This window comes from Pleurodeles waltl, chromosome 3_2 (assembly GCF_031143425.1).
Source record: "Pleurodeles waltl isolate 20211129_DDA chromosome 3_2, aPleWal1.hap1.20221129, whole genome shotgun sequence".
NCBI lineage: Eukaryota > Metazoa > Chordata > Amphibia > Caudata > Salamandridae > Pleurodeles > Pleurodeles waltl.
This window is the reverse complement of record NC_090441.1, coordinates 102,294,036-102,317,879: the sequence shown is the minus strand read 5'-3', so window position 1 is coordinate 102,317,879 and position 23,844 is coordinate 102,294,036. Positions and strand designations below refer to the sequence as shown.

General features: G+C 42.4%; 1 protein-coding gene across 1 annotated transcript in view; it reads right to left on the bottom strand.

Moving 5' to 3' along the window:
* Positions 1–23,844, bottom strand: part of LOC138286353 (uncharacterized) — a 1,286,679-nt gene that overhangs the window by 777,058 nt on the left and 485,777 nt on the right. The window contains exons 54-57 of the mRNA XM_069226509.1: positions 22,669–22,781; positions 19,938–20,108; positions 17,061–17,189; positions 16,693–16,853 (exon numbers count right to left, since the gene is read on the bottom strand). Coding sequence (XP_069082610.1) covers positions 16,693–16,853; positions 17,061–17,189; positions 19,938–20,108; positions 22,669–22,781 — 574 coding nt within the window. The remainder of the gene's footprint in view (positions 1–16,692; positions 16,854–17,060; positions 17,190–19,937; positions 20,109–22,668; positions 22,782–23,844) is intronic.

The window sequence follows — 23,844 nt, the reverse complement described above, 5'->3', positions numbered from 1 at the left end:
TGTTGTTTACATCATTGAGGGCTTCAAAACCTGCCAGGCTAAGTCCAGAGTACTTCACTTACTTGCATTCGGCCAAGGAAGATTATTAACACCCACAAGGCGTGCAAGTGTACTTTGAGCTTGCAATGATAACCCAAGTTTGGCGCCTACATGTTCCACCTTCCCCTGCTCTTTATCTCAAAACGTGAACTCCAATCATATTCAATTGAGCAGAAATTTCATGTGAGTTTTTAAAGGCCTGGAACGGAGTTTCACTAGGCTTTCAGGCGTTCACTCTGCTATAAAAGTTGGGTTAAGTTTGTTTAGGAACAGTTGGTTGTTAATTACTTTAATTCTAGGAAATATTGCCAACTGAAACCAAGCCTTCACTCACACAGTGCCCACTGCGCTCTGTAGCAGTTCTGGGACCCAGAGGCTCTCCCGATTAGGTATTGGCTGGAGGTCCACCTGAACTGAACCTTAATTACCAAAGTTGAACGAACTAGTTCACCAACTTACCCATCTGATCAACGTGTCAGCCCTGCTTCTGTCTTTGCTCAGGCTCACCTGCCGTGAGAGACTCCAGTACCTGTATTTCTAGAAGAAGCCTAGTAACTGTGTGGTTCTTGGACAATCCCGCATTCAGCATCCTGCCTTTCGCCCTTTGATCTAGCAATAGGCAGGAGAAGTCAGAAACGTGCAAACTGGACCTTTGCCATCATACTAACATAATCAGGGCACAAAGTAACACAACATTTCTCTACTCTTTCTTTATTATTCTTCTTTAAATGTTTTGTGGCTTTTAGAAGATTTATTTTCTAAATTTGTTGAAGCACTGATTCTCTCATTATGCTACAGTGCGTTTTTGTTTCTTCCTTGCAATGTTTCTCTTGTATGCCTAATGTTTCCTTAGCCTAAACCTTCACCCTCCGGCTACATTACCAAAAGCCAGGTTAAGACCACTCACAGAAATGTGTGGGTCCCTCCTGATAAAGTAGTTGCAGGAACGTGGGCAAGTGTTTTCTTTGATCTTTTCAGCCTGCCACACAGATTTCTAACATTGTTTCCTTTTGCTTCACTAGAGGTTCCCTTCCTAGTACATATTGCTTACATTCTATTTCTTCGTTTCTTGGTTCAGACCTTGAGGGAAACACATTTTAAGTCTTGAGTACAGACAGTTTGTTGTCTAAAGACTTACTATGCGCAGTACAAATACTTAAAGAGGGCTTTGGGCCAGCTACCTGCCTATCATTAGTTGGCTTTCTTGTCACTGTCAGTTAATTGCTTCTTTTTCAGTCGCCTCCCTTCATATTCTTCTATTTGCTCCTCCTGAGACACATAGCATCTTAGCCATCCTTTTGACTGGAATACTTGCATCTTTCCATGACTAACATCAGGCAACTAATTTGCTTTCTTCTTCTTTCAGCGTTCCATAACAGTGCATATATTCCTTGATCACTTCTTCGTGTGTTGCTTTTCTCTCACATCCCCAGCCCCGTTCTCACTGCTGTGCCACTCCTGAGCTGCATCCTTCACCACCCAAGTCCTGCTGAGCTTTCTTCCCCTTGTTCCCTACTTCCCCACCACCTCCACTTCTGCTGTTACCCTAGCTGCTCACGTTTGCTTCCCACCGCGCAATGGTTTTGAGTTACTTAAGTTCCATTTTTAGGGTCGAGCGCGCAAGCGCTATGGCCCCTGTTGTAATCTCTCTGTGGGCTTTTAACCACGCCCATCGGTTTGGTTGGTTCGTAGGTTGTATTTTGAAAATTCGTTGATTTCAACTGTGAAAGGCATGCATACGTCATGCCTTTTCGGGTGTTTGGCCCTTCTCGACAGCACCGGTAAACTACTAAAAACATACGAGGCTCCATGTTTTTTGCCTGGCTTCTGGACCACTTTTTATTTTTATTTCCTAAGCAATGCGATCTCGCTGGGCAGTAGTCGAGCGCTTTGCATGTCATCGACCCTGTTACATGGATAACTGCACTTTTGTTGGTTACAAGGATAATTGCACTTTTGCCGATACTTTTGACTGCGAGCGATTTTTTGTTGCCTTTTGTGTGCCTCCTTCACGCTCATAGCGGCCGTCAGCTCGCATATGTGAAACTGTATTACTTTTCATTTTCAGTTTATGTGGCAAAAAAAGTCTGGTTAGGAGTTTACAATGCTTATTGCTCTAACTCGAGCAAATGCGAGACCCATTGCATTGCAAATGCTTGGTTCTTTTTTACCACCGTATCTCTTTCAGAGGACCCCAGAGCTACAATTTGGTAATGAGCCACTTCTTTCTCTACAATGCGCGTTTACACACTTTTAATTCCTTTCTTCATTTTTAATTTACAGGCTGTCACCATCTTAGAATGCTAAATTAAAAGGAAAAAATGGCAGCGTCAGGATATATATTTATTAATGCGTGGTGCATGCATCCAAGTACATACATATCATATTCAATTTTGTTTTTACTAATGCTGTCCAGCATTGGCAACAAACATTTTTCTTTTTGTTATCTCTGTTCAGCATCAACAGAAAAAAGGGCCACTGAGGCATCATGATGCATATCTATTCATTCTTGCGGGCGCATTTGAATGTATACATCATCAAACTTAGGTTGGCCATTTTGTCTTTAAAAAAAAAATAATTCATCAGCAACTAGCACTGGCAAATTCAAAGGGTCAGAAAGCGCTTTTCAAAGGTAAGACCTACTGGCTTTGCCAATGTGTGTTCTTTGTGTAGTAGGAAGAGATAGGGAAGAATCCATGCTCCATCAATATATATATTGCAGGGTGAACCCATCAACAACATTGTGCTCTAGATCTTAACAATATGATGTAATTCCATGTAAAAATGTTGTTTGAAATTCAGTGTTGTAAATGTCACTTTTTCTTTATATTTTTTCATATTTTTTTGATACATGGTCCAATGCCTTACTTCAATCCTTCTGATTTTCCAATTTTTCCAGCACCTCCATCATAACACCTTGTGCATTTTCTTGTTTTCTTGAATGTGGCTTTTGTCATTCCCACCTGCGGTTTGTATGCTTTTTGATGGTGTTCTGGAAGTCTGGTTTATTGACCCCACTCTACGCAGGCCTATTTCAATAGCGGAAGGGGAATTTTAGGAAATCCTGCCAAAATATGTCACCTTCGGGAGGTAAATTCATGGTTTAAAAAAACGGCAATGGAATGCAATTTCAGCAGACTTTCTCACCAACCCTGTATTTTCCACATAACTTTTGCACACATTGCAGCGTTCTGGCAGATTTCAAAAGCTGTCTGCCTCATTGGTGTAAAAACCCTCAGCGCCCCATCGCTACAGTTATTATGCTGACTGATTTGCATTGCACTATTTCTTGGTAATCCAATAAAAAGAGTACGAAGCCACAAAATTGTTTAAATATAATCAAACAAGCAAAAATTCAACAGCTTGGAACTTTTCAATGTCAAATTGTGGGAAGGTACCTCAGAGTTGTGTGACATCACTGAAGTGCATTTCGAAGACAAAGTGTGAACCAAGAGGGAAGGTACCTCAGAGTTGTGTAACATCACAGAAGTGCATATGGAAGACATAAATGTGAACCAACAGGGAAGGTAGCTCAGAGTTGTGCGACATCACAGAAGTGCATATCGAAGACAAAGTGTGAACCAACAGGGAAGGTACCTCAGAGTTGTGTGACATCACAGAAGTGCATATCGAAGACATAAAATGTGAACCGACAGGGAAGGTGCCTCATAGTTGTGTGACATCACAGAAGTACATCTGGAAGAAGTAAAATGTGAACCAGTGTGACAGTTTCAAAGCAGTTTTGGATTCAAAGTGTTTGGCTGCAACTTCAAACATCAAACAACATGGTTTGTTTGCAAAAGGAATGAAAAGAAAAACAGACCAAATTCAAAGGTCCCAGGCGCACATTATCCACCAGTGCGGAACCACTTATGAGGGGTCCTCGTCAGGACACGGGTGCAGAGCCAATAGGCCGCCGAACCCCAGGTCAAACGGGCCAGGGTAATCCAGGTTTGGAGAAAGTCCAGGAGTGGGAGGAAAGGCGACAGCAACGGTGGCAAGCACCGGATAGCCCCGGGGCTGCAGGAAAAGTAGGCAAACCATCAGGGCAAAACGTTTCATCTTTCACTGATCCTGATCACTGCGTAATCGCTAAGGTGTTTTCACCGTACCATTTCCAATGATGTCTTGATGTCCTACATAATTCGCTGAATCGGTTTCAAATGTATTCTGAAGGAACCACTGATCTGAATGATCTGTGCTGTCACACAACTCTGAGACAACTGCACACTTTCAAAGGAGGACCGCTGAAGATTCCTCCACACGACCATTCATCTGCCCCAGCTCTCATGCAGCCTGTCGCCCGGATGCTGGGGTGGGTGCAACCAATGGACGTCATTTAGGAGTCTCCAGGGGTCGCAGGTGCGACCCTTAGCTTGCCCTTTGCAACACCTGGAACTGCCTTTGCGACCCGTGGCTTCAGAGGTGGGAACTTCAGTGCCAGGAACACAGTGGCACTACCCCTGGTACTTTGGTAAATTGACGTCCATGGTGCAGCCGTGCTTTCACTCCTGTTTCCCGGTTACAGCCTTCAGCCTGCCTCTACTCATCCTGCAACAGTCAGTGGTTCCCAACCTGTGGTCCAGGGACCCCTGAGGGTCCGCGAAGCCTCTGCAGGGCGTCCGCGACTGCTTAGAAAATTAAATAATACTAACAGATTAGGTCCCCAGCTTTCAGTATGACTCACTAGGGGGGTCCCCAGGTTCCAATAATGATTCAGTGAGTGTCCTCGGGTTTCAGTAATGATAAAGTGGGGGTCCACAGAAGTAAAAGGGTTGGGAACCATTGGTCTATATCCTTCTTCACTACCTTTGTCTGCCCTTCACAATAACTTTTTTCTTGTTTCGCAGTGGATGCCATGTTGTATTGACAATCACCTTTTTTTGTCTTTTTCTGTTCCCGTCCCCTTGCCTCTTTTCACATGTCCCTTGCAACCCCACAACCTTCCAGCATAACATAGACACCTTGTAGTGTTGAGCTCGCAGGGTGTGTTTTTGTAGAGGATGGCTGAGTCCTAGCCCACTTATCCTCAGCCACCATGCCAATGCTGCAGTCTGCATGGCTGCCTTCAAAACATCTCTGTGCCTTTCTCTCTGCAGATGTCTGGACTATGATCCACGCTGGTGTCTCATGGGCTTACGGGCTGTTAGGATAAGACAGTATGACGATGATACGATAATGATTACACCAATGTGTCAAGGACCGGATGTAAACACAGTCAGTTTTAAGACGTTCTAGATAGCCTGAGGAAAGAGTGACTCTTTCCAGTAGACATAGTACCACACTGCACAGAATAATCTACATAAAAGGGGCCTCCTTTAGAAGGCCACATCTACGAGGAAAACCCCACAGAGGAGAAACCCACAGAGGAGGAAACACCTCCTTTGGGACTCTTGTGATTCTTGATTGAAAATATAGATAGAGAATCACTCAAGTAAGAAAAAAAGAAACAGTGAAAAAAACATGGCAAAAAATGAATAACAAGTGGGCTTTGGGTGGAACTCAAAATCAGAGAACAAGATGCTCTGCGACAGTAACTGACCTCACAAAAAGAAACTTTGCCACATTTTGGCTTGGTTTACTGTAATAACTTCTAATGGACTGGCCTCCATCTTGGAAAGGACATTTTATAACACCAAGCTTTCCCCTCAATGTGTAACGTATGGCATCTGCTCTGCTTCGAAGAAGAAGCCCAAGTTTTATGTTCTGTGGGCTATACGGCGTTCAGAAACTTTGCTTTTGATTCCTACGCTCTGTGCCTGACTAGGCAAGGCCTGCAGCAAGGCGCTGACAAAAACACATGTAACAGACTTCTTCCCGATATAAGTCTGCATTAAAGTGGGTATGATCTTTGTACATTTCTGGACATGAACGTCATACCACCATATGTTTACTCACCTTGAGTATTCCTGCTATGTTGGTTTCATCTGACCTCCAGCCCGCCCCCATCCACTCTACCTCTGTAATCAGAAGTGCCCAAGCCTAAAGCATGGCACTAACAAAAGGAGTAGTTAGATAGATTTTATTTCACAAAATGCCCATTTTTTGTGCTGATTGCTCCAAGCAAAAGTGCCCCAAACCCTTGATCTTCTTGATTCCTATCCACTCCACAGGTAAATGCAAGGCTACTCTGATACTAGGTAGGTACTGAGCCAAGAGTCCACGAAGTAGAGATTTGAGGAATTTTGGATTATAATTCCTGATCCCTAAAAGTCTAGAATGAGTGAGATACTGTTCCAACAAAAGTGACTCACAAGCTAGTTACACCAAAGCTCTTACAAACAATGAGTTTGACAAACACTCAGTAGCATGGTACTCAAATGAATGAAACTCAAACTTAACGAGCCTGTGCTTCAAGACCTGTGCAGAGTATTTAAAGAGAGAGACCACTGCATCAAGGTGTGGGACACCAAACGAGTGAGTGTAGGGAATCTGCCTTTTCTGTGTCGTCAAGCCGGGTTTTTTTACCTTTTGCTGGCTTGAGACCTCTCTGCACTTTACCCGTGCTAACTAGGAGTAAAGTGCCTGTGCTCCCCCTTTAAGCATGGTTGAACTAACATACTCCTAATTGGCAAATTTAAATTGCCTATAAGCCCCTAGTATATGGTACAAAGTGCAGACATGGTGTGAAAGTTAAGTGCTACTACTGGACTGCAACACCTACTGAGCTATCCACTACAGTGGCAGTGCAAACATGGCTTCATGCCTACCACTGTAGTCTGATTGTAACAGTGACAAGCATGCACTGCAACTTGTCAAATTGAAACCCTTTTGCAAATAAAAACATTCCTCTTATAGTAACCGCTGTCGATGCATTGTAGCCCACAAGGCAGGATGCATAATTTTTAGAAGTAGGCCCTTATTGTGACTAGTCCCAAAAAGCCATTTTAAATGGAGGAAGTCTGGATGGCTTATAGAGAAAGATTAGGAAGCAACATTTAAAAGGGGTACTGTGATTTAAGAAAGGCACCAGCTAGAAAAATATTCAAATGCCTATTTTTAATAGTTATTAAAAGTCCATGTCAATGCTGAAGTTGGATTTTTAAAACATATGAAGGAAATGTCACTTTTAGAACGTTACCCTTTACCTGCCTTAAGGGTCAGGAGGCACGCCTAAGCCTCTGCTAACTCACAGTCAGTTATTAGCCCTGAATAGATGTGAAAAAGCTGTGAAAAGCTTCCCAGGACCAACAATAGGCTACCCTGAATGGGCAGCGATGACTCCGGAACGCCAATGAATATGCTGGGTGGGGGCTGTGGGCATCGTTTTTTACATTGCAGGGTTAAATCCTGCTTGACAGGTGTGCTGGGTTTGCATATAAAAATGGAGTACTCTTGAAAGGGAGAAAACAGAATGCCAAGGCAATTCTTCTGTATCCACTGTCTGATTTCTGGGGGATACTGCTTTTGTCCTACCAGACTCCTATCGCTGGGTTTACATATATATATATATATATATATATATATATATATATATATATATGGGGAGAGAGAGTAAATTATTTCATCGCCCATCTAATTTAGAAATGGCCACCAAGCTGGTGGTCATTTCTAAAGCATTGGCAGGAACCACCGGTGGTTCCCGTCAATGCTGCTTAAAGTTTGGTGCAGGGTTCTGTCAACATGACAGAACCCTGCACCAAACTGTTTTCTTTTTTTCTTTTTAAAGAGAAAATCCAGTAGCAGGATTTTCTTTTTGAAAATAAAAATGAAAATGCTCCCCTCATCATAGGAGTCCTCTCCCATGGGTAAGAGAGCATTTAGCTTTTTTCACTGTCCCTTGCCAGTGAATACTGACCTCTAATTTTGCCATCTAAGTTCGAGGGGTGATCTTGGAGCTCTGCCTCTCTTATGGCCATTACTCCACAGGGCCATCAGAGGGCATTCATCTTGGTGGAGACAAAGTAATCTCCCCTATGATTAACCCTAAGGTACAGCCACTTTTAAATTTGGCGGGGGACCTTTTGCTTCACAATATGTACCACCAAGGTATAAATGGGCCCCAAATAAGAAGGTAAACTCTTCGACCAGGACGAATATGGTAGGTGTACTTGACCCACGTTTTGGTCAAGGTCAGCCTCAAATTCTGCCTAGGTGCTGATACCCCACAACCATAGGCTATCATTGGTGCCTAGTGTTTCTTGGCACTATTTCTACTTAAAAAATTTAAAACTCCTTTCTCCAGTTCACCTCATTGGAATTTTGTCATTTTGGTGTCACTTTGTTTTTTTTACATTTTATTCTATTTTTCTAATTCAGCTTAGGGCTATTATTGTTTGGCATTTTGATTTTATTACTGTGCAGCTGATGAATCAATGTATTACAAATTGACGTAAGTCAAGTCTGTTTTCTCTGTGCATAACTCCCACAGGAGTGAGCTCAGATTAACTGAATGACATTTAGGGTTCACCCAGGCAAGGGTCGTATTTATTCCTTGAGATGGGTAGTCACCCACCCCAGATAATAATCCCATTTCTTTCAGTGTGACTGCGCACCCATGTGTAAGTCTGGTACTAAATGAGTGAATTTCATACATAGTGAGTGGGATGGAGCTCCTAGAAGGAAGACTTGAACTCTCTGGATGACACTGAGCTCCAAGAAGAGAACCTCACATCCAATGAATCAGACGGTGCAATACGGTAGGAGGCTTGCACCTGATGGGAAAGACTATGCAACAACTCCCTGACAATGTGCATCAAAAAGTGAGACCTCCAATCAATGAACGAGACTGCCTCCCAAGAAATGAGAGTCGTCCCTGAGATGCGACTGCCTCAGAGAATCAAACTCCTACCTAATTAGTGAGGCCTTACTTGTTACTCTCTGCTGTCTATCCATTCCTCATGCCACCACTCCTTGGTATTCTGCCCTGTTGTGTGCTGGTTTGCTCTATGCTCTTTCGTCATCAGACTCTGCTCCATGAGCTCCCTCACTTTCCATAGCCAGGAGCTCCTGGTAGACTTTTGTTTCTGGATGCAAGGCCAAACACAGATAAACACATGCACAAGTACATCCATACACACGTCAGCACTGTTTTCAAAGTAACTGATGTTCATGTAAAGCACTTCAATACCTTTGGATCGAGTTTGTGCTATATAAAACTACAAAAAAAAGTAGAGTCTGCTTAGACACTTTGGGGGTCATTACGGACCGCCAGGGCCGGGGACCGCAGAAGCACCGCCAACAGGCTGGCGGTGCTTCCAGGGCTATTCTGACCGCGGCGGTAAAGCCGCGGTCAGAAAAGGGGAACCGGCGGTTTCCCGCCGGTTTTCCCCTGGCCCAGGGAATCCTCCATGGCGGCGCTGCTTGCAGCGCCGCCATGGGGATTCCGACCCCCTTCCCGCCACCCTGTTTCTGGTGGTTTTCACCGCCAGAACCAGGATGGCGGGAACGGGTGTCGTGGGGCCTTACAGGGCCCCACAAAGATTTTCACTGTCTGCTTAGCAGACAGTGAAAATCGCGACGGGTGCCACTGCACCGGTCGCACCCCTGCAACTCCGCCGGCTCCATTCGGAGCCGGCTTCCTCGTTGCAGGGGCTTTCCCGCTGGGCCGGCGGGCGGCCTTTTGGCGGTCGCACACCGGCCCAGCGGGAAAGTTGGAATGGCCGCCACGGTCTTTTGACCGCGGGGCGGTCATTCGGCGGGGACCGCATTAGAATGACCACCTTTGTGTATTACTGGCTCGAAGAGAAGAGCCGCTCCCTCTCTCCCCTTATCTATTCCCTCCTGCTCCCCCTGTCCCCAGAAATGCCTGGCAAACAGTGTGAGTCATATAACATTACATAGCCAACCAGTGATTGTCAGACCAAATGGTAAAGAGAGTTATGAAGACAACCACATAATTACATAGCATTATATGAGATATTATATATTTTGCACTCTGAAAAACTGCACTTATAGCAGTGTTTGTCAGCTATAAACAGAATTACAGTCATTTTTGTATTGTGGAGGCCACTGCAGAGAAAAATGTACTTCAAGTTTTAGCAAGCAAGGTTTACAACCCCTTGTCACAGGGAGCCATCTTGTATAAGGGGGTCACACAATTCAAAAGCTGGTAACAGCTACCCAACTAGCAATGGTCATGTCAGTGCAAAACCTTCTAGTTGTATGCAAAGATGGCAGACAAAACAACTATCACATATGTCTATGCACAAGTGCAAATTTTGGTACAGGACTTACCATTAGGGTTAGCATATCGGTGGACAGACAGGTCAAAGGAATGGCTAATGAATGAATACATTAGACTTATAAAGTGCAAAGCCTCCTCGTAAGGTATGCCAGCATTGGAAAAGTAGGACTTCACTGGAAGAAGACCAACTGGGACAAATAGTGCACTTAAACAATCTTGTAAAACAGCAAGTCAATATTACATATGGGCTTAAATCTTGCCCTCCTACATTTATTCAAAGCTTAATTCATTTTTGAGTAAAGATTATAAACTATGGGAGACAACAAATTTAAAAGACATCTTGCAAGACAATCTGATTATAAAATACGAAGATGGGAAGCGTGAAGATAGCAAACATTTGTTTCTACATGAATGGAATATCCACTGAGTGAATGAAAGTCCCCAGTCTAGCACTAGGGGTTCAGGAGTTCAGGGCAGGGCAGAGTATGTATGTATGTCGCATTTATAAAGCGCATTCCGACTCATGGAGAGCATCGAAGTGCTAGTGTAGAAGGTGAGAGAGGAGGGAAAAGCAAGAGCCGAGGGAACCACTCAAACAACAGATAGTAGAGAAAAAGAAAATTACTTTAGGGTATGAACTGGAGCACAGAGCAGAGGCTATCGGGGGAAGAGCCATGTTTTAACCAGTTTCCTGAACCTTAGGTAACAGGGTTCTTGCCTGATGTTCAAAGGAAGCGAGTTCCAACCTTTGGCAGCAGCCACGGTGAAAGCTTTATCAGCCCATTTGGCTTTATAAGTACGGGGACCTGGTTTCGGTAGGCTTTGGAGGACCTCAGATTTCTCTTAGGAGCATGCCAACAGAGCCTGGTGGTGAGGTAGTGAGGACCAATCCCGTGAGTTGCTTTATACGTCAAACAGAGCGATTTAAAGATAATACGCTGAGCCACCAGGAGCCAATGTAATTGTTTGAGGTTCTCTCTGACTGATATCCACCGTGAAAGGTTGAGAACCGCTCTAGCAGCTGAATTCTGAACCAGTTGCAGCTTATTAATCAAGGCCTTGTCCAAATTAAGGAACAAGGCATAACAATAATCTACTTTAGACATAACCAATGCTAAAATAGCAGAGACTCTCCATTCATGCTGGAGATAAGGAAAAAATTTCCTAAGCATTTTAATGAGCCAAAGGCATGTCTTTAAGGTGTGATTTACCTGACTTTTAAAGGAAAAGCAATCATCAAAAAGAATGCCCAAATTCCTACTGGTAGTAGTGGGAACAGGAAGCATGCCACAATCTGAGGGCCACCAGCGTGGATTCCATAATTATTTTCCCGGCCCAAAACAGAAAATTTCGGTTTTGGTGGCATTCATTTTAAGCCAGTTAGACTTCATCCAATTACTGACAGCTTGCATACAGTTATTGAACCGGTCCGCAACCTCCTCCCAAGGCTTTTTAATTGGGATGATAAGCTGAGTATCGTCTGCATAAGAGGACGGGATAAAACCAAAGGAGCAAATCAGACTAGCCAGCGGGCCAACATACACATTAAACAGGGTAGGACTCAAAGAAGATCCCTGTGGGATCCCACAGGGTAATAGATAAGGTGTGGATCTGAAATTACCACAACTTACAGTGGTCCATCTGTTGGTAAGAAAAGATTCCAGAAGCTTAAGGGCTCGCTCTCTGATCCCTACTTGACAAAGTCAGTAGATGAGGAGAAATAGTATCAAACGCCGCCGATAGATCTAATAGTACTAGGATGGCCCCTTGACCTTCATCTACCAGTTTCCGAACAGCATCAGAGGATGAAATCAAGGCAGTCTCCGTACTGTGCGCCTTTCTGAAACCATGTTAAGAGGAGTCAAGGCCTCCCGCTTCTACAAAAAATTCCACGAGTTCCATATTCAAGATTTTCTCTAAAATCTTTGCCAGATAATGAAGAAGCGCTATTGGCCGTAAATTGTTTAGGGTCCTGGCTATCGCCATCTGGCTTCTTCTTAATGGGAACAATTATGGTCTCCTTCCATAGGGAGGGATACATCCCAGACATCAGAACCTCTTGAAAGATAGGAGCTAATGCCCGAGCCATCAGGTCAGGAGCCAATTTAGAGATAGAAGGGGGGGCACGGATCCAAAGGGGAACCAGACTTTATTTCTAAAATCATCTTTCTAATACTGTCATGAGTTGGGATATGAAAATCAGATAGGACTTTACAACTAGCTTTAGAGTCAGTAGATACCATAGAGGAGAGTTCCCTAGAGACCTCATGAGGAACAAAATGTGCGTGTATTTGAAGGATTTTGTTCTCAAAGTGCCTAGCAACCTTATCACAGAACTCCTGAGGATTTTCCAGATCGAGTGGCCTAAGGGGAGTGGATAATGCCTTTATCACTTTGAAAAGTTCTATAGGGGCATTTAATGCCTCCTTAACTTTGGCAGTACAGAAATTGGATTTAGCCTTAAAACGCACCGCTTTATAAGCCTTGAGGGTGGACTTTAATACAACCCTTTCCTCTGGGACTGGGTTTAATTTCCACCGACGCTCCTGTTGTCGGTAATTTCTCTGGAAAGATTTAAGTTCGCTCGTAAACCAAGGTTGACCAAGCTTCTTCCGGCTACAAGGCCCCAGGGTCTTAGGGGGAGCCAATTGAGTCATGGCCGTTTGAACCCCTTGCTTGAAGCTGTCAAGCAAGGGCTCAGCCAGCTTCTTGGCCCTATTCCAACCCTCTTCTAAGGCCGGAACTAGCTCTTCCACTTTAATCTGCTTCCATAGCCTAAATACTTTGTTCTCCAACTCATACAAAGCAGGAGAATGAGTGGTGTCAATTTTGAAGTTTAGCAGATGACGATCCGTCCAACTTAACTGGGTGTTAGTTAAAGTCAGCTGTAGAGAAGTACGAGCAAAGACCCCATCTAATATATGTCCTGCACTATGGGTAGCTGCCAAGACTCTGAGGGTCCAATCCAGGACCTCTATAAGATCTAAGAACTCCGTAACCACTGGAGTGCAGATCTCATCAAAGTGAATATTAAAATCTCCTAGGATAATTGCCTTGGGGGACAGAACCATAGGTTCTATCAGCTTAAACCAAGATTGGGCAAAGTTTGTAAGAGGGCCCGGCGGTCGATAAATCAGTAAGCCCTCCAACAGTACTCCATTGTTATGAGAAATCTTAAAAGCCATTGTCTCGCACGTTTCAGTGGCGGGGCCAGACCCAACGCACGCGAGAGTAGCCCTGCAGATAACAGCCAAACCTCCGCCCCTATTTCAGGGTCTATCTAATCTGTAGTAGGTATACCCTGGGGGAGATGCTACAACAAAGTCGGGGTCTGATTCTATTTTACCCCAGGTTTCTGTTATAAACAGACAGACAATGTGCCAAGTATCAATCATCTCGCAAATTTCCAGTTTGTGTTTAGGGAGTGAGCGGACATTTATCAGAGCGTACCGAAACGGCTGACCGCGAACTGCCGTATTTTCCTGAGCTGCTGTTCCAGACATCAGAGGCCCCCTATACTGAGCTCTGGCCTCCTTCAGGGTTAGTGGAGCTTGTACTGCCCAATTACATTCCTTACAGGTCCAGGCGGACCTGTAATCGGATGGCACCTTATGCTTGCAAGGCATATTCTTAGCCGGCTGCACATTTGAAAAAAAGGGCAGTCTCTGGCCCCTGGGCCCGTTCAGGCGCGGACGGGTGCAGACGGGCTTGCCTTAGGCGCAGCCGCTCAGCTGCATTCATTTATGGCACCAGGCCAAAAGCCCAACGTCAGCTGAACCACTAATGGCGGGAGAAAGTTTCTGGTGGCCGGAGGGAGGGCTCTTACAGATCCTCACTTCCGGTGCAGGCGATGAAACGGCACCTAGCTCCAGAAACGGTGAAAACCAACAATAAAAAGGTAAAGGAGACAAAATTAACAATAAAGAAGTAAAATCAGCACGCCCCAAAGCAGTATTTCCCACACGCTAATACAAATATGTTTTAAAAAGTTAAAAAGGTAAAAAAATACTTCCCCACTGCTGCACTAGCAGGCGAGTAACGCGCTCACCTTCTGTGCGCGGCTGCTCAGCTGCATTCATTTATGGCACCAGGCCAAAAGCCCGACGTCACCTGAACCGCTAACTGAGCAGTAGAGAGTTTCTGGTGGCCGGAAGGAGGGCTCTTACAGACCCTCACTTCCGGTGCAGGCGCTGAAACGGCACCTAGCTCCTGAAACGGTGAAAACCAGCAATAAAAATGTAAAAGAGCCAAAATTAACAATGAAGAAGTAAAATCAGCACGCCCCAAAGCAGTATTTCCCAAACACTAATACAAATATGTTTTAAAAAGTTAAAAAGGTTAAAAAAGACTTCCCCACTGCCGCGCTAGCAGCCGAGTAACGCGCTCACCTTCTGTGCGTGGCCGCTCAGCTGCATTCATTTATGGCGCCGGGCCAAAAGGCGCCAAAAAGAGTATGAAGCGAGAATAGGGCCAGAGGTGCCATGTCTACCATTGGTGCCAGAAGATCTGCCACATTCAGGTAGCTGGTCTGCAAGGTGGGAACAACCTCTGTGGCAGGATTTTCACCATGCTATTTAGGCACTGTGGAGTTTCCACAGAAATATGTAGATATTGGAAAGATACCTCTAATTCAAGGTGCATTTTCTTACACGTTAAAAGTTTCCCCTGACATACTAGAAGTTTCCTTCCAAAACATCATGTTCACTTGCACTGGCATTCTCTGAAAGATCATTGCGGCATGCCTGGTTGTCTTGCATTTAGTGGGAGATGATAAAAACTGTGGCTGACTGGTAAGTTGGCCCCTTCTCAGCAGTGCCTACTGTGTCAACATGATGTAACCAGAGGAGGTTCTGTGATCGGGAAGGCCTGCTTCCCTCATCCCTATAATATATATCACTTTTCAAGACATACCTGAAGGTAACTCTCTTCTAAATCCGGCTTAATGTCTTGGCTCAGATGCAGAACTTCCTAGTGGGCCTTATTCATGATGGCAGGCTGCTAAATGTTGGGAATCTACTACTGAAAGATAACTTACAAGTTTGGAGCAGATTTTGACTTGTTAGGGTTTGATAAACAACTCCAACAGTACTCGTGGAAATCTAGATTCTGTGCATGTCCAGGAACACTCTAACTTCTCTAATTTTGCTCATACAGACTTCAAACGTAAATCTAAATGAGTAAAAGATGTAGAAATATTAATTTACACACACAATGTGGAGTAAATCACCTTCTACACACCCATGCAATATGAGGGTGTGTACCTTCAACTCCCATTCTGGAAACAACTTTCACAGGAGTACATGCATGTGTGTTTTAAGAGTGAAAGAAATTCAGAAAAATGTTTATGAATACTTACAACCCTTTGGTTTGCTGTTGTTAAATGCCTTTTGTAGTGCTCCCTCAGCAATCTCTCTTTCTCTCCCACCTCTAACTCTACACTTAGATCAGTGAAACATTTGCCATGCTGGTAGAGTTTTCTCTGCCATAAGTACACATTTACATCGCAAAATTAAACAAATCTTGACTATGTGAATCAGGGTGTGGAATTTATAATCACACATTGCTTTTTTGCAGCCTTAAGTTCCACTATTGTGTGCAAAATACTCAGTGAATGGGACCAATACCACACAAATAGTATCTTCTTCACAGTTGGCTTGTGCATCTCCTGGTAAAGCTCCTGGACAAAGGGTTCCTGGGAGAACGCCCTCTAGGAATTTTAATGACGTTTCAACAATGTAAACCGGGAGTGCAATAAAACAAAGCAAATAACAATAGTACAAAGCAGCTATGGAGTAGTGCAAGAAATTATAACATTATAATATTTTTCATCAATGCACAACATATTTGTGTGCATGTAATAAACATATTGTTCATTTAAATAATAAATATGCATGAACAGGTTTATTACTGCTCATGGGTGCAATTTTACCCATTTTTGGAATGTAAAAAGTTTTCGGGTCAATCTTTGTGATTCTTATTTACAAGCATGTGAAGGGCTTTCTGTCTGCATAACTGTGCATGGGGTACTTTCGTGTGTGTGCAACTGTACTTTTTTCTGTTTTTTTACCCACAGGGAAATATATTCCCGATTTTAGAAACCTTTTACCTGTACACCAACGATTTTAGGGGTGTTCCCCATGCATTATCCCCTGAAAAGGGATCTTCTCTTACCATTGACACTAAAGGCCTGATTAGGACCTTGGAGGATGGAATACTCAGTCACAAAAGTGACGGATATCCCACCCACTGTTTTATAAGTTCCATAGGATATAATAGAACTTGTTATACGGCGGACTAGATATCCATCACGTTTGGGACGGAATATCACATCCATCAAGGTCATAACAGGCCCTACGTTTTTGTTTCCAGGGTAATAATAGGTTAAGAAATGTTGGTGAATTCTCCCACCCTTCAGGGCGTTTCCGCCACTCCCCCATCACCACCTCTGTTAGCAGGTTTACTCTAACAAAACTATGCTTCTGAGTAAAGTGGTTTCACAATTTAGATCTGAAATTATAGGTACTCACCGATTTGTTGCTATTTTGAGTTCTAAAAGGTCCGCCACATCCCCTGAGCAGAGAGTACTGATGTGTTCCTGCATCACTGCAGTTTTTCCACAACCTGCCTCGCCCACTAAGATGACTGGCCAACCAGCAATAGACAGAAGATTTGAAAGGAATAATATTTGCTGAAAAACAAAGCATTGTCTTATTTTCACAATACACTCCATTGTTTATGGTCTTTAAAATTATTTCTGATTTTAATAACCATCTGACAACTTATATCTTAAAAAACCAACATGTAAATTAGTTGAAGTTCAAGGCATGTTTATTACTCTGCCTGTAAGTCATTTGTCTTCACCACATACTTCTGGATATTATTACTAAGAGCTTACCTCTGAGTGCATAGTTCGGACAAAAGCCTCGGATGGTATCCCTTGCCCATGAGGAATGGAATATGGTGAGATATTTTCATTCCATTTCATAAACTGGTGGGTCTCACTGTCCACATAATAGTCCCAGATCTGCAGAAGATGAGAACATGTGAATTGAAGAGAACTAGAGCATGCATCCCTGTTTGTATGAAACATATTGTAGAACGGAACTTAAAATATCAATAAATTATATAAAATATAAGGAGTGCATCCCCCAACCATGCCAAATCAATATGCTGCATGTCCTCCAGGAGGTTGATAACATTATAACACATGGGAGCCTGGGATCCTTGTATATAGCAACCCACCCTTTCAGTCTTTCAAAGGTCTTGGGGGTTCATATTACAACAGGACTATTCAGATGTTACAAATACCAACAATACACATTATAAAAGCTGTCCCACAGGTTTGCAAGTGGTTCTCTTCATATCTAGGAAACCACTACTAACCAATAAAAATCTAAAACACCATATCCAACCCCACTCCACTTCAAAAAGGGGTCTTATAAGTCTTTTCTTGATTCTAAATAGGGACCCCCTGGACGCATTGTGAAGAAACTCCAACTTTTACTATCACTTTTAGTAGACAGTAGACTGTATCTAAAAGCATCCTCTCCATAAGGCACATGATTTTTGTTGCTATAACCCTGGAAGAAATCCTGGAAAGATCCAGTCTTGGATGACACATTATCACCTCAGACTGGAAACTGAATTCTTATTGATTTTTCTAGTCAATGGCTAAATGCCAACAGAATCTTGGCTAAACCCACTAACTTTTCTTGACTGTCAACGTTCAATCATTGACAAAACGACTAGAACTGAATCTCAATCTTCAAACCCAAATAAACACCTTTGCAAAACATGCATGTCTCGCAAGTAGACTTCTTTGTGGAATATAAAACTCCTTCTCCCTGCTTGAAGTGGAATTCTGACGTCGATGAAAGAGGTACCAGCAGGTCTTGATGCTGGGGTGGAAGCTGGCACTGGAGTTGGTTAGAAATCCAAGAAAGGTTCTAGGAGCTTAGACAGCGCCAAGGATGTATCTGCCAATGGTAACCAAACCAAAGGTGACTGCTGATCCATGGGCTCACAGACACACCAGAAGGAGCCAGAAGAGTGCCAGAAATAAGCAGCATGGCCTTCTTAAAGGCCCTGACCTGCTGCATCATTCTAAATGGCCTGAGATCAGGTGGCACCTTAATGCCCTTGTGATTTCTCTTTAGACAGAGAGTGGCAGGATAGGGATGAGCTCTGCTTTGCCTTCTTATGTTTTGTTTTCTATGTTGACTTCAACTTACCAGACTTACTGCAAAGAAGACATGTTGAGGGGATGGGCTCTGTGTGGGGGTCCGCGCACTCCACTTGGAGTGGGAGAGGAAGTTACTTGAGGTCCATGACTTTGTTCTACCATCGGTGAGATACAGCTTCCCTTCATGATCCCAGATCACTTTTGGGTGCATGAGGGCATACCCATCAAGCCTAAACTCCATAAGAACACTTTGTGCAGGTCTAATACAGACATCTGTTTTCTACATGCATGGTTTAAACACTGTAGTTTTAGGTGGGGACATTGTTCCCTTGCACACATAATTTCGAGATTGGAAAGTCATTGAGCACTGATGAAGGAGGGAGCTCAGGATCCGCATTAGAAGGCACGGAAATAAATTAACTGATATTTGCGTGCAGTGGCGGTGCTTATATGCATCTCTACTGTTTCACTTCCAGGCAGAACAAAGCCAATGTGGAGCTGCCTGGCACCCCCAAGAGGTGCAAAGAAGCACAACTATGAAAAGGTTCCAGGTTCTGTCTGACGCATTAGGAATATTCTACATTTGAGGAGTCTGTGATTAGAAGTATCCGTCAGAAAAATCTTTGTGTCATCAATAAATATATAAATTATTGCTTCTGAAAACTGGACTTCTGGTTAAGTTTTTCTCTGATATTATGGTTACTATCTTGTCATATATATTATTAAAACAAGACCTTTGAGACCTTTCTGTAAATAAATAATAGTACTCATTTTTAGTGCATTAGTTTAAACACACACTGACATAATTCATCTCAGTAACACAGCTCTGTGGAATATCGGAAAGTGCCACTTTCTGCACCCCTATTTCCTTGACACTTACAAGAATCCACAATCAAATGACATATCAATTCACAATGAGGTTCACAAATTGTGATGTTCATGCTGTACACTGCAACGCTATGCGTAGCATTCACCATGCGAATGAAAACACGTTTGGAACATTTGGCTCCACATAAAGAGTTACTTTAGTCATTCATTGCTTTTTTCAGTGTTTCTCTCTTTACTTGCATCATTTCAAAGGCATCCTCTGCACTTAGTTTTGTATCCACACCATTTCTTTTTCACATTAATTTACAATCTATAGTTAAGTAGATTTGAGTGGTATTCGCAGGCATACAGTATCTCTCTACTCACCCCAGTACACAATGTTGCGATATAGACGTTAAGAGGCCCACAATTTGCATAATTGCACACAAGTGATCCTTTCTTTTCTTAATCCTTGTTTCTTGACCCATATGGTCATAGAAATCACTCATAAGTGATGTCCCATGAAGACATTTCCTGTCTTTCCCAGCATCTCTAATGGGCCTCCTATCAATCTCCAGTGTAAGATTTGTGTTAACTACTGTATGTTTCTCCTTTATGGTCTTAAAGTCAATACCTTACTTAGCAGCAAAAGTATTGTCTTATAAGCTTAATTTTATGAGATATTTGTAACCTTATCTTCTGTAGTGCAGATGAAATATGTCTTTTAATGAAATGAGCCATCATGAGCCATGTTAGAAAATAATAAAAGCTGAAAATGCTTACCTCGCCATCCCCTGGAAATACACAGTGATTCTTGAAATGCTTTCTCCACCACCGACTGAAAGTAGTTTTCTGTTGGGATTCCAAACTTCCTCCGAAAGCCCAAATGCAGGAAAACAGAAAATACTTCTTCACATCTTCAAGCAAAATCTCTGGAACAGTAAGTGATAAGGCCTGGAGCAAAAAAACAGCAAATTAGTTTATAGAACCATTATTCTTCTAGGGAGGAACATTGTTTTCATGAGTATCAGTCATGCATATCACTCATCTCCGAAAACAAAGGCTTATCTGCGTTTTGCTACATATAGATAGAGCTACTTTAGTTTGTAAGAACAGAAAGATTAGTATCAAGGGAAAGTTGACTTGTCAGCCTGTCATGCTTTACAATGCCCTAAGCGTCACCTTTAATGCCACCATCTTTCAAGAATATACAAGCCTGCGCAACTAACTGAACATCACCACCATTCAGTTCCAGAAGTATGTGGGCAACACTGAGGTCCACATCTTCTTGGAAAACAAATCCGGAAACAAAATGAACATCACTGAATGTTTAACCAACACCTACCACTGGATGAGCAAAGGTGCCTCTGACTCAATGTCACCAAAAACTCTAAATCTCTTAGAGGGTGGAACTTAAAGCAGCACAAGTTCCATTTCACTTTGACACCATTCCTAATTAAAATCACTCCAGTCCAAAACGTGAGAGCTGTAGGAGAACTAACAATGAACCCACGGGTACTTGCTGCTGTAAAGCAAACCAACCTCTTACTATTACTGATCTCCAAGGTTGTATCAAGGCTTCAAACACAACTTCAGGTGGACTTAACCACATCCTTAGTTATGTCACTGCTAGATGGCAAGAAAGTGGTCTCCGTGAGGTTACCCAAAACCCAGACTAGAATGTACAAAACAGTCAATCCTCAAGTGCAAGAACTAACAGCGTGGATGCTAAGATCAAGTTTCCAGTTTTATGCACTGGACCATTTCTCAGGTCACACAAATGAATGAGCCAACATTTCGGAGGTCTGCCAAAACAAATCAGAAATGGGTACATCTCAAATGTATCTTAAAAAAAAAAAAACACTTTCAAATGCCATTGATTAAAAAAAATGTATGTGGCCGTTACTGAGCTTTTCCTTGCAAAACTCACCATCACCACAGAAAAATCAAACACCGGGTCAAAAGCTGAACTATTTCTGCACTTTGCTTTGGTGGGCAGTACTGGTAAAGAGCCAGCTCACCTCTATGGTTAAAGAGTACAACAAAAAGTGAAAAGAGCCATAGGATGCCAGTCGACAGTGGAAAGGAACAAATAAAATCGGAGGTAGGCAGGTATAGGTAGCAGATGAATGGGGAAGTCTAATGAAATAGTGCTGCACAATTTGAAAAATAAAAGAATATATGTAAGAAACAAACTGAAGGAACTGGTGCAACTTTCCCTTGATATTAATCTTTCTGGGAGACATGCAGTACATATATTGCAAGATTCTAAAAGGGGTTAAAAAAAACATGGAAAATAAGCATTGGCAAAGTCAACAGGTCACGACTCTAAAAAGCCCAGTCCATTGCTTTACCAAAGCCTGTTGTCAATTGCACACGTACATAAGTCATGATACGTGTATGTGTATTAAGAAACATGCGCACACCTCATGACACATGCACATACTTCAAGACGCATGCACTCTCATTCACTCGCAATATCTGCCTAACTTCACCCTCCCCCACTCTAAATGCCTGCACAGAACTAAGAAGTGGTTAAAAAAAGAGAAATTATGGCATGATATAAATCATGAAAGTAAATGCAGTCCAATGGGACATTGAATGGGCCCAATGCATTTTAACTGGAGCGAATCTATTGGTTTACATCAGTGCATAGTACGGGTGTAAAGCTGTGTCCACACGGTCCGCGTTATACTAGAAGCATTCAGTGCAGACCTTATGTGTTCAATGCAATATAAAGGAAGAATGAAGTGGATGTATATTTGGGGAAATTATATAAATTAAAAACATGAAAGATAAACGTATTATGTATTTTCATAATTTACACCTCATAATGTGCACCTTCATGAGCATGTGAAACTTGAATATTGTGTCATGTATACCTCTTTCATCAAATAAGCTCATTGGGATCATTTAAGAACACATTTTTTAAACTGAAGGCAGTCTTAAGACCATCTTAAGCCAAGTAAAATGCTCTGATGTACAAAGAACTCACCACCAATGGTTTAATACATTGTCTTTCCTGGATTAAGACAGTCTTAAAGCCGTTGGCTTGATTGGCTTTTCCCTGATTTAAGATGGACTCAAGACTGTCCCTCTTACTAGTAATAAGACTGTTTTAAGCATCGAAAATGCCTTTGTAAATAGGATTCAATCTGTTTTCGGCAAATATCAAAGCACGGAGAGCAAAATACCAAAATCTGGGGTATTAACTAATGAGGATCTAATCATGAATCTAATTGTAGTCTATGAAATGTGATTTTATCTCTTGATCAGCTGCAGAACAAAACTGCTATTGTATATTAATAGAATGTCATCATCAAACAAGCCAAAGCCTAAAAGGAAACGCTTTATCCAATCTTTATTTACATATAAACACTTTCAGACAGACGCTTACACTTATTTTAGATATGTCAGTGAAATACTGTTGCTACAGGTGACATAGTTCTGAAAAATGAAAGTGAAAATCTTTTGTTAAACTTTAAAAGCAAAAAGTAATATCAGGGCATCTCACCTGAAAGATTCTGAAGAAAGTCTGTATCACGTTATCTTCTGTAAGAGTAACATTCTTTGTTCTAGTCCTGTGTTCAGTCATCAACTTCTTTTTAAAGAAAAGCATGGTCGGCTCTGCAAAAACAGTTGCACAAAATCCAACAGGAATGGCTTTAATTGATTTAATTTAATGTGAGGGAACAAACGAGGATGTTAAAATGCTCTGAACTGTAGTACAACCTCACTAAATAACTATCTTATGCATAACAGCAAACAATCTATAAAACAAGAATTGTTGTAACAAATTGGAAATATTATGATCCTACAAGATCTTGCCATTCAAAAAAAGATTGACTTTGGTCAAAAGAAGCTAAGAGCCTCATTCAAAGCAGGATCCTTGGGTGGCTTTCCTCATTTCTGACTAACCAAAAGCAACTTGTCAGTATGGCCAACAATGCCTCGATCCCTATCCCTCTGGCAAGGGGAGTCCCCTAGAGATCTATTAATGCCCCCATACCAGTCAACTTGTACAAGGAGCCTCTAAGCCTCCTGAGTTGTGAATCATCAGCTTGCAGAGGACACCTAAATGTACCTAAAATACATTCAACAAAAAACATTGGTGTTATCATGAATTACCCAACGACACGTCAGAACTGGATTTCACTGAACTTCCTAAAGTTAAAGCCTAAACAATTGAAAGGGCACGCATTATATGTCTTCATAAGTCCAAATTTAAAATGTGCTGGATATCTGAGCTCAGCATCAGTAGTGCCCCACTCATTCTTGTAAATGAGGTTAAACCACTGGGGTTGAGAACTGACGCCCATTAGTCAATACGCTCACAATTGGGACACAACTGCTAGAGCATCTCTTAACTCCCGCAAAACGTAACACCCAGCTTCATCTTAATGACTTACACACTGCTGTTAAGTAAATTCTTCTATCTAACCTGAACTATGGCTAGGAATACAAAACTCCACTATTAAAAGGTCTTCCACTCTAGCAGGCGTGCTAAGCTCATTATTAATGCCTATGAAAGCCATTCTACATTTTGTGAGTCAGATGATAACTGGGACCAGAATGTTTGACCACATACCACCAGTAAGTTAAAAACAAAGATTACAGTAATCTTGCATGACATACAAGGCCATTCACAATCAACACCAACACAACCTAAGAGCACCTCTGAAAATCTATG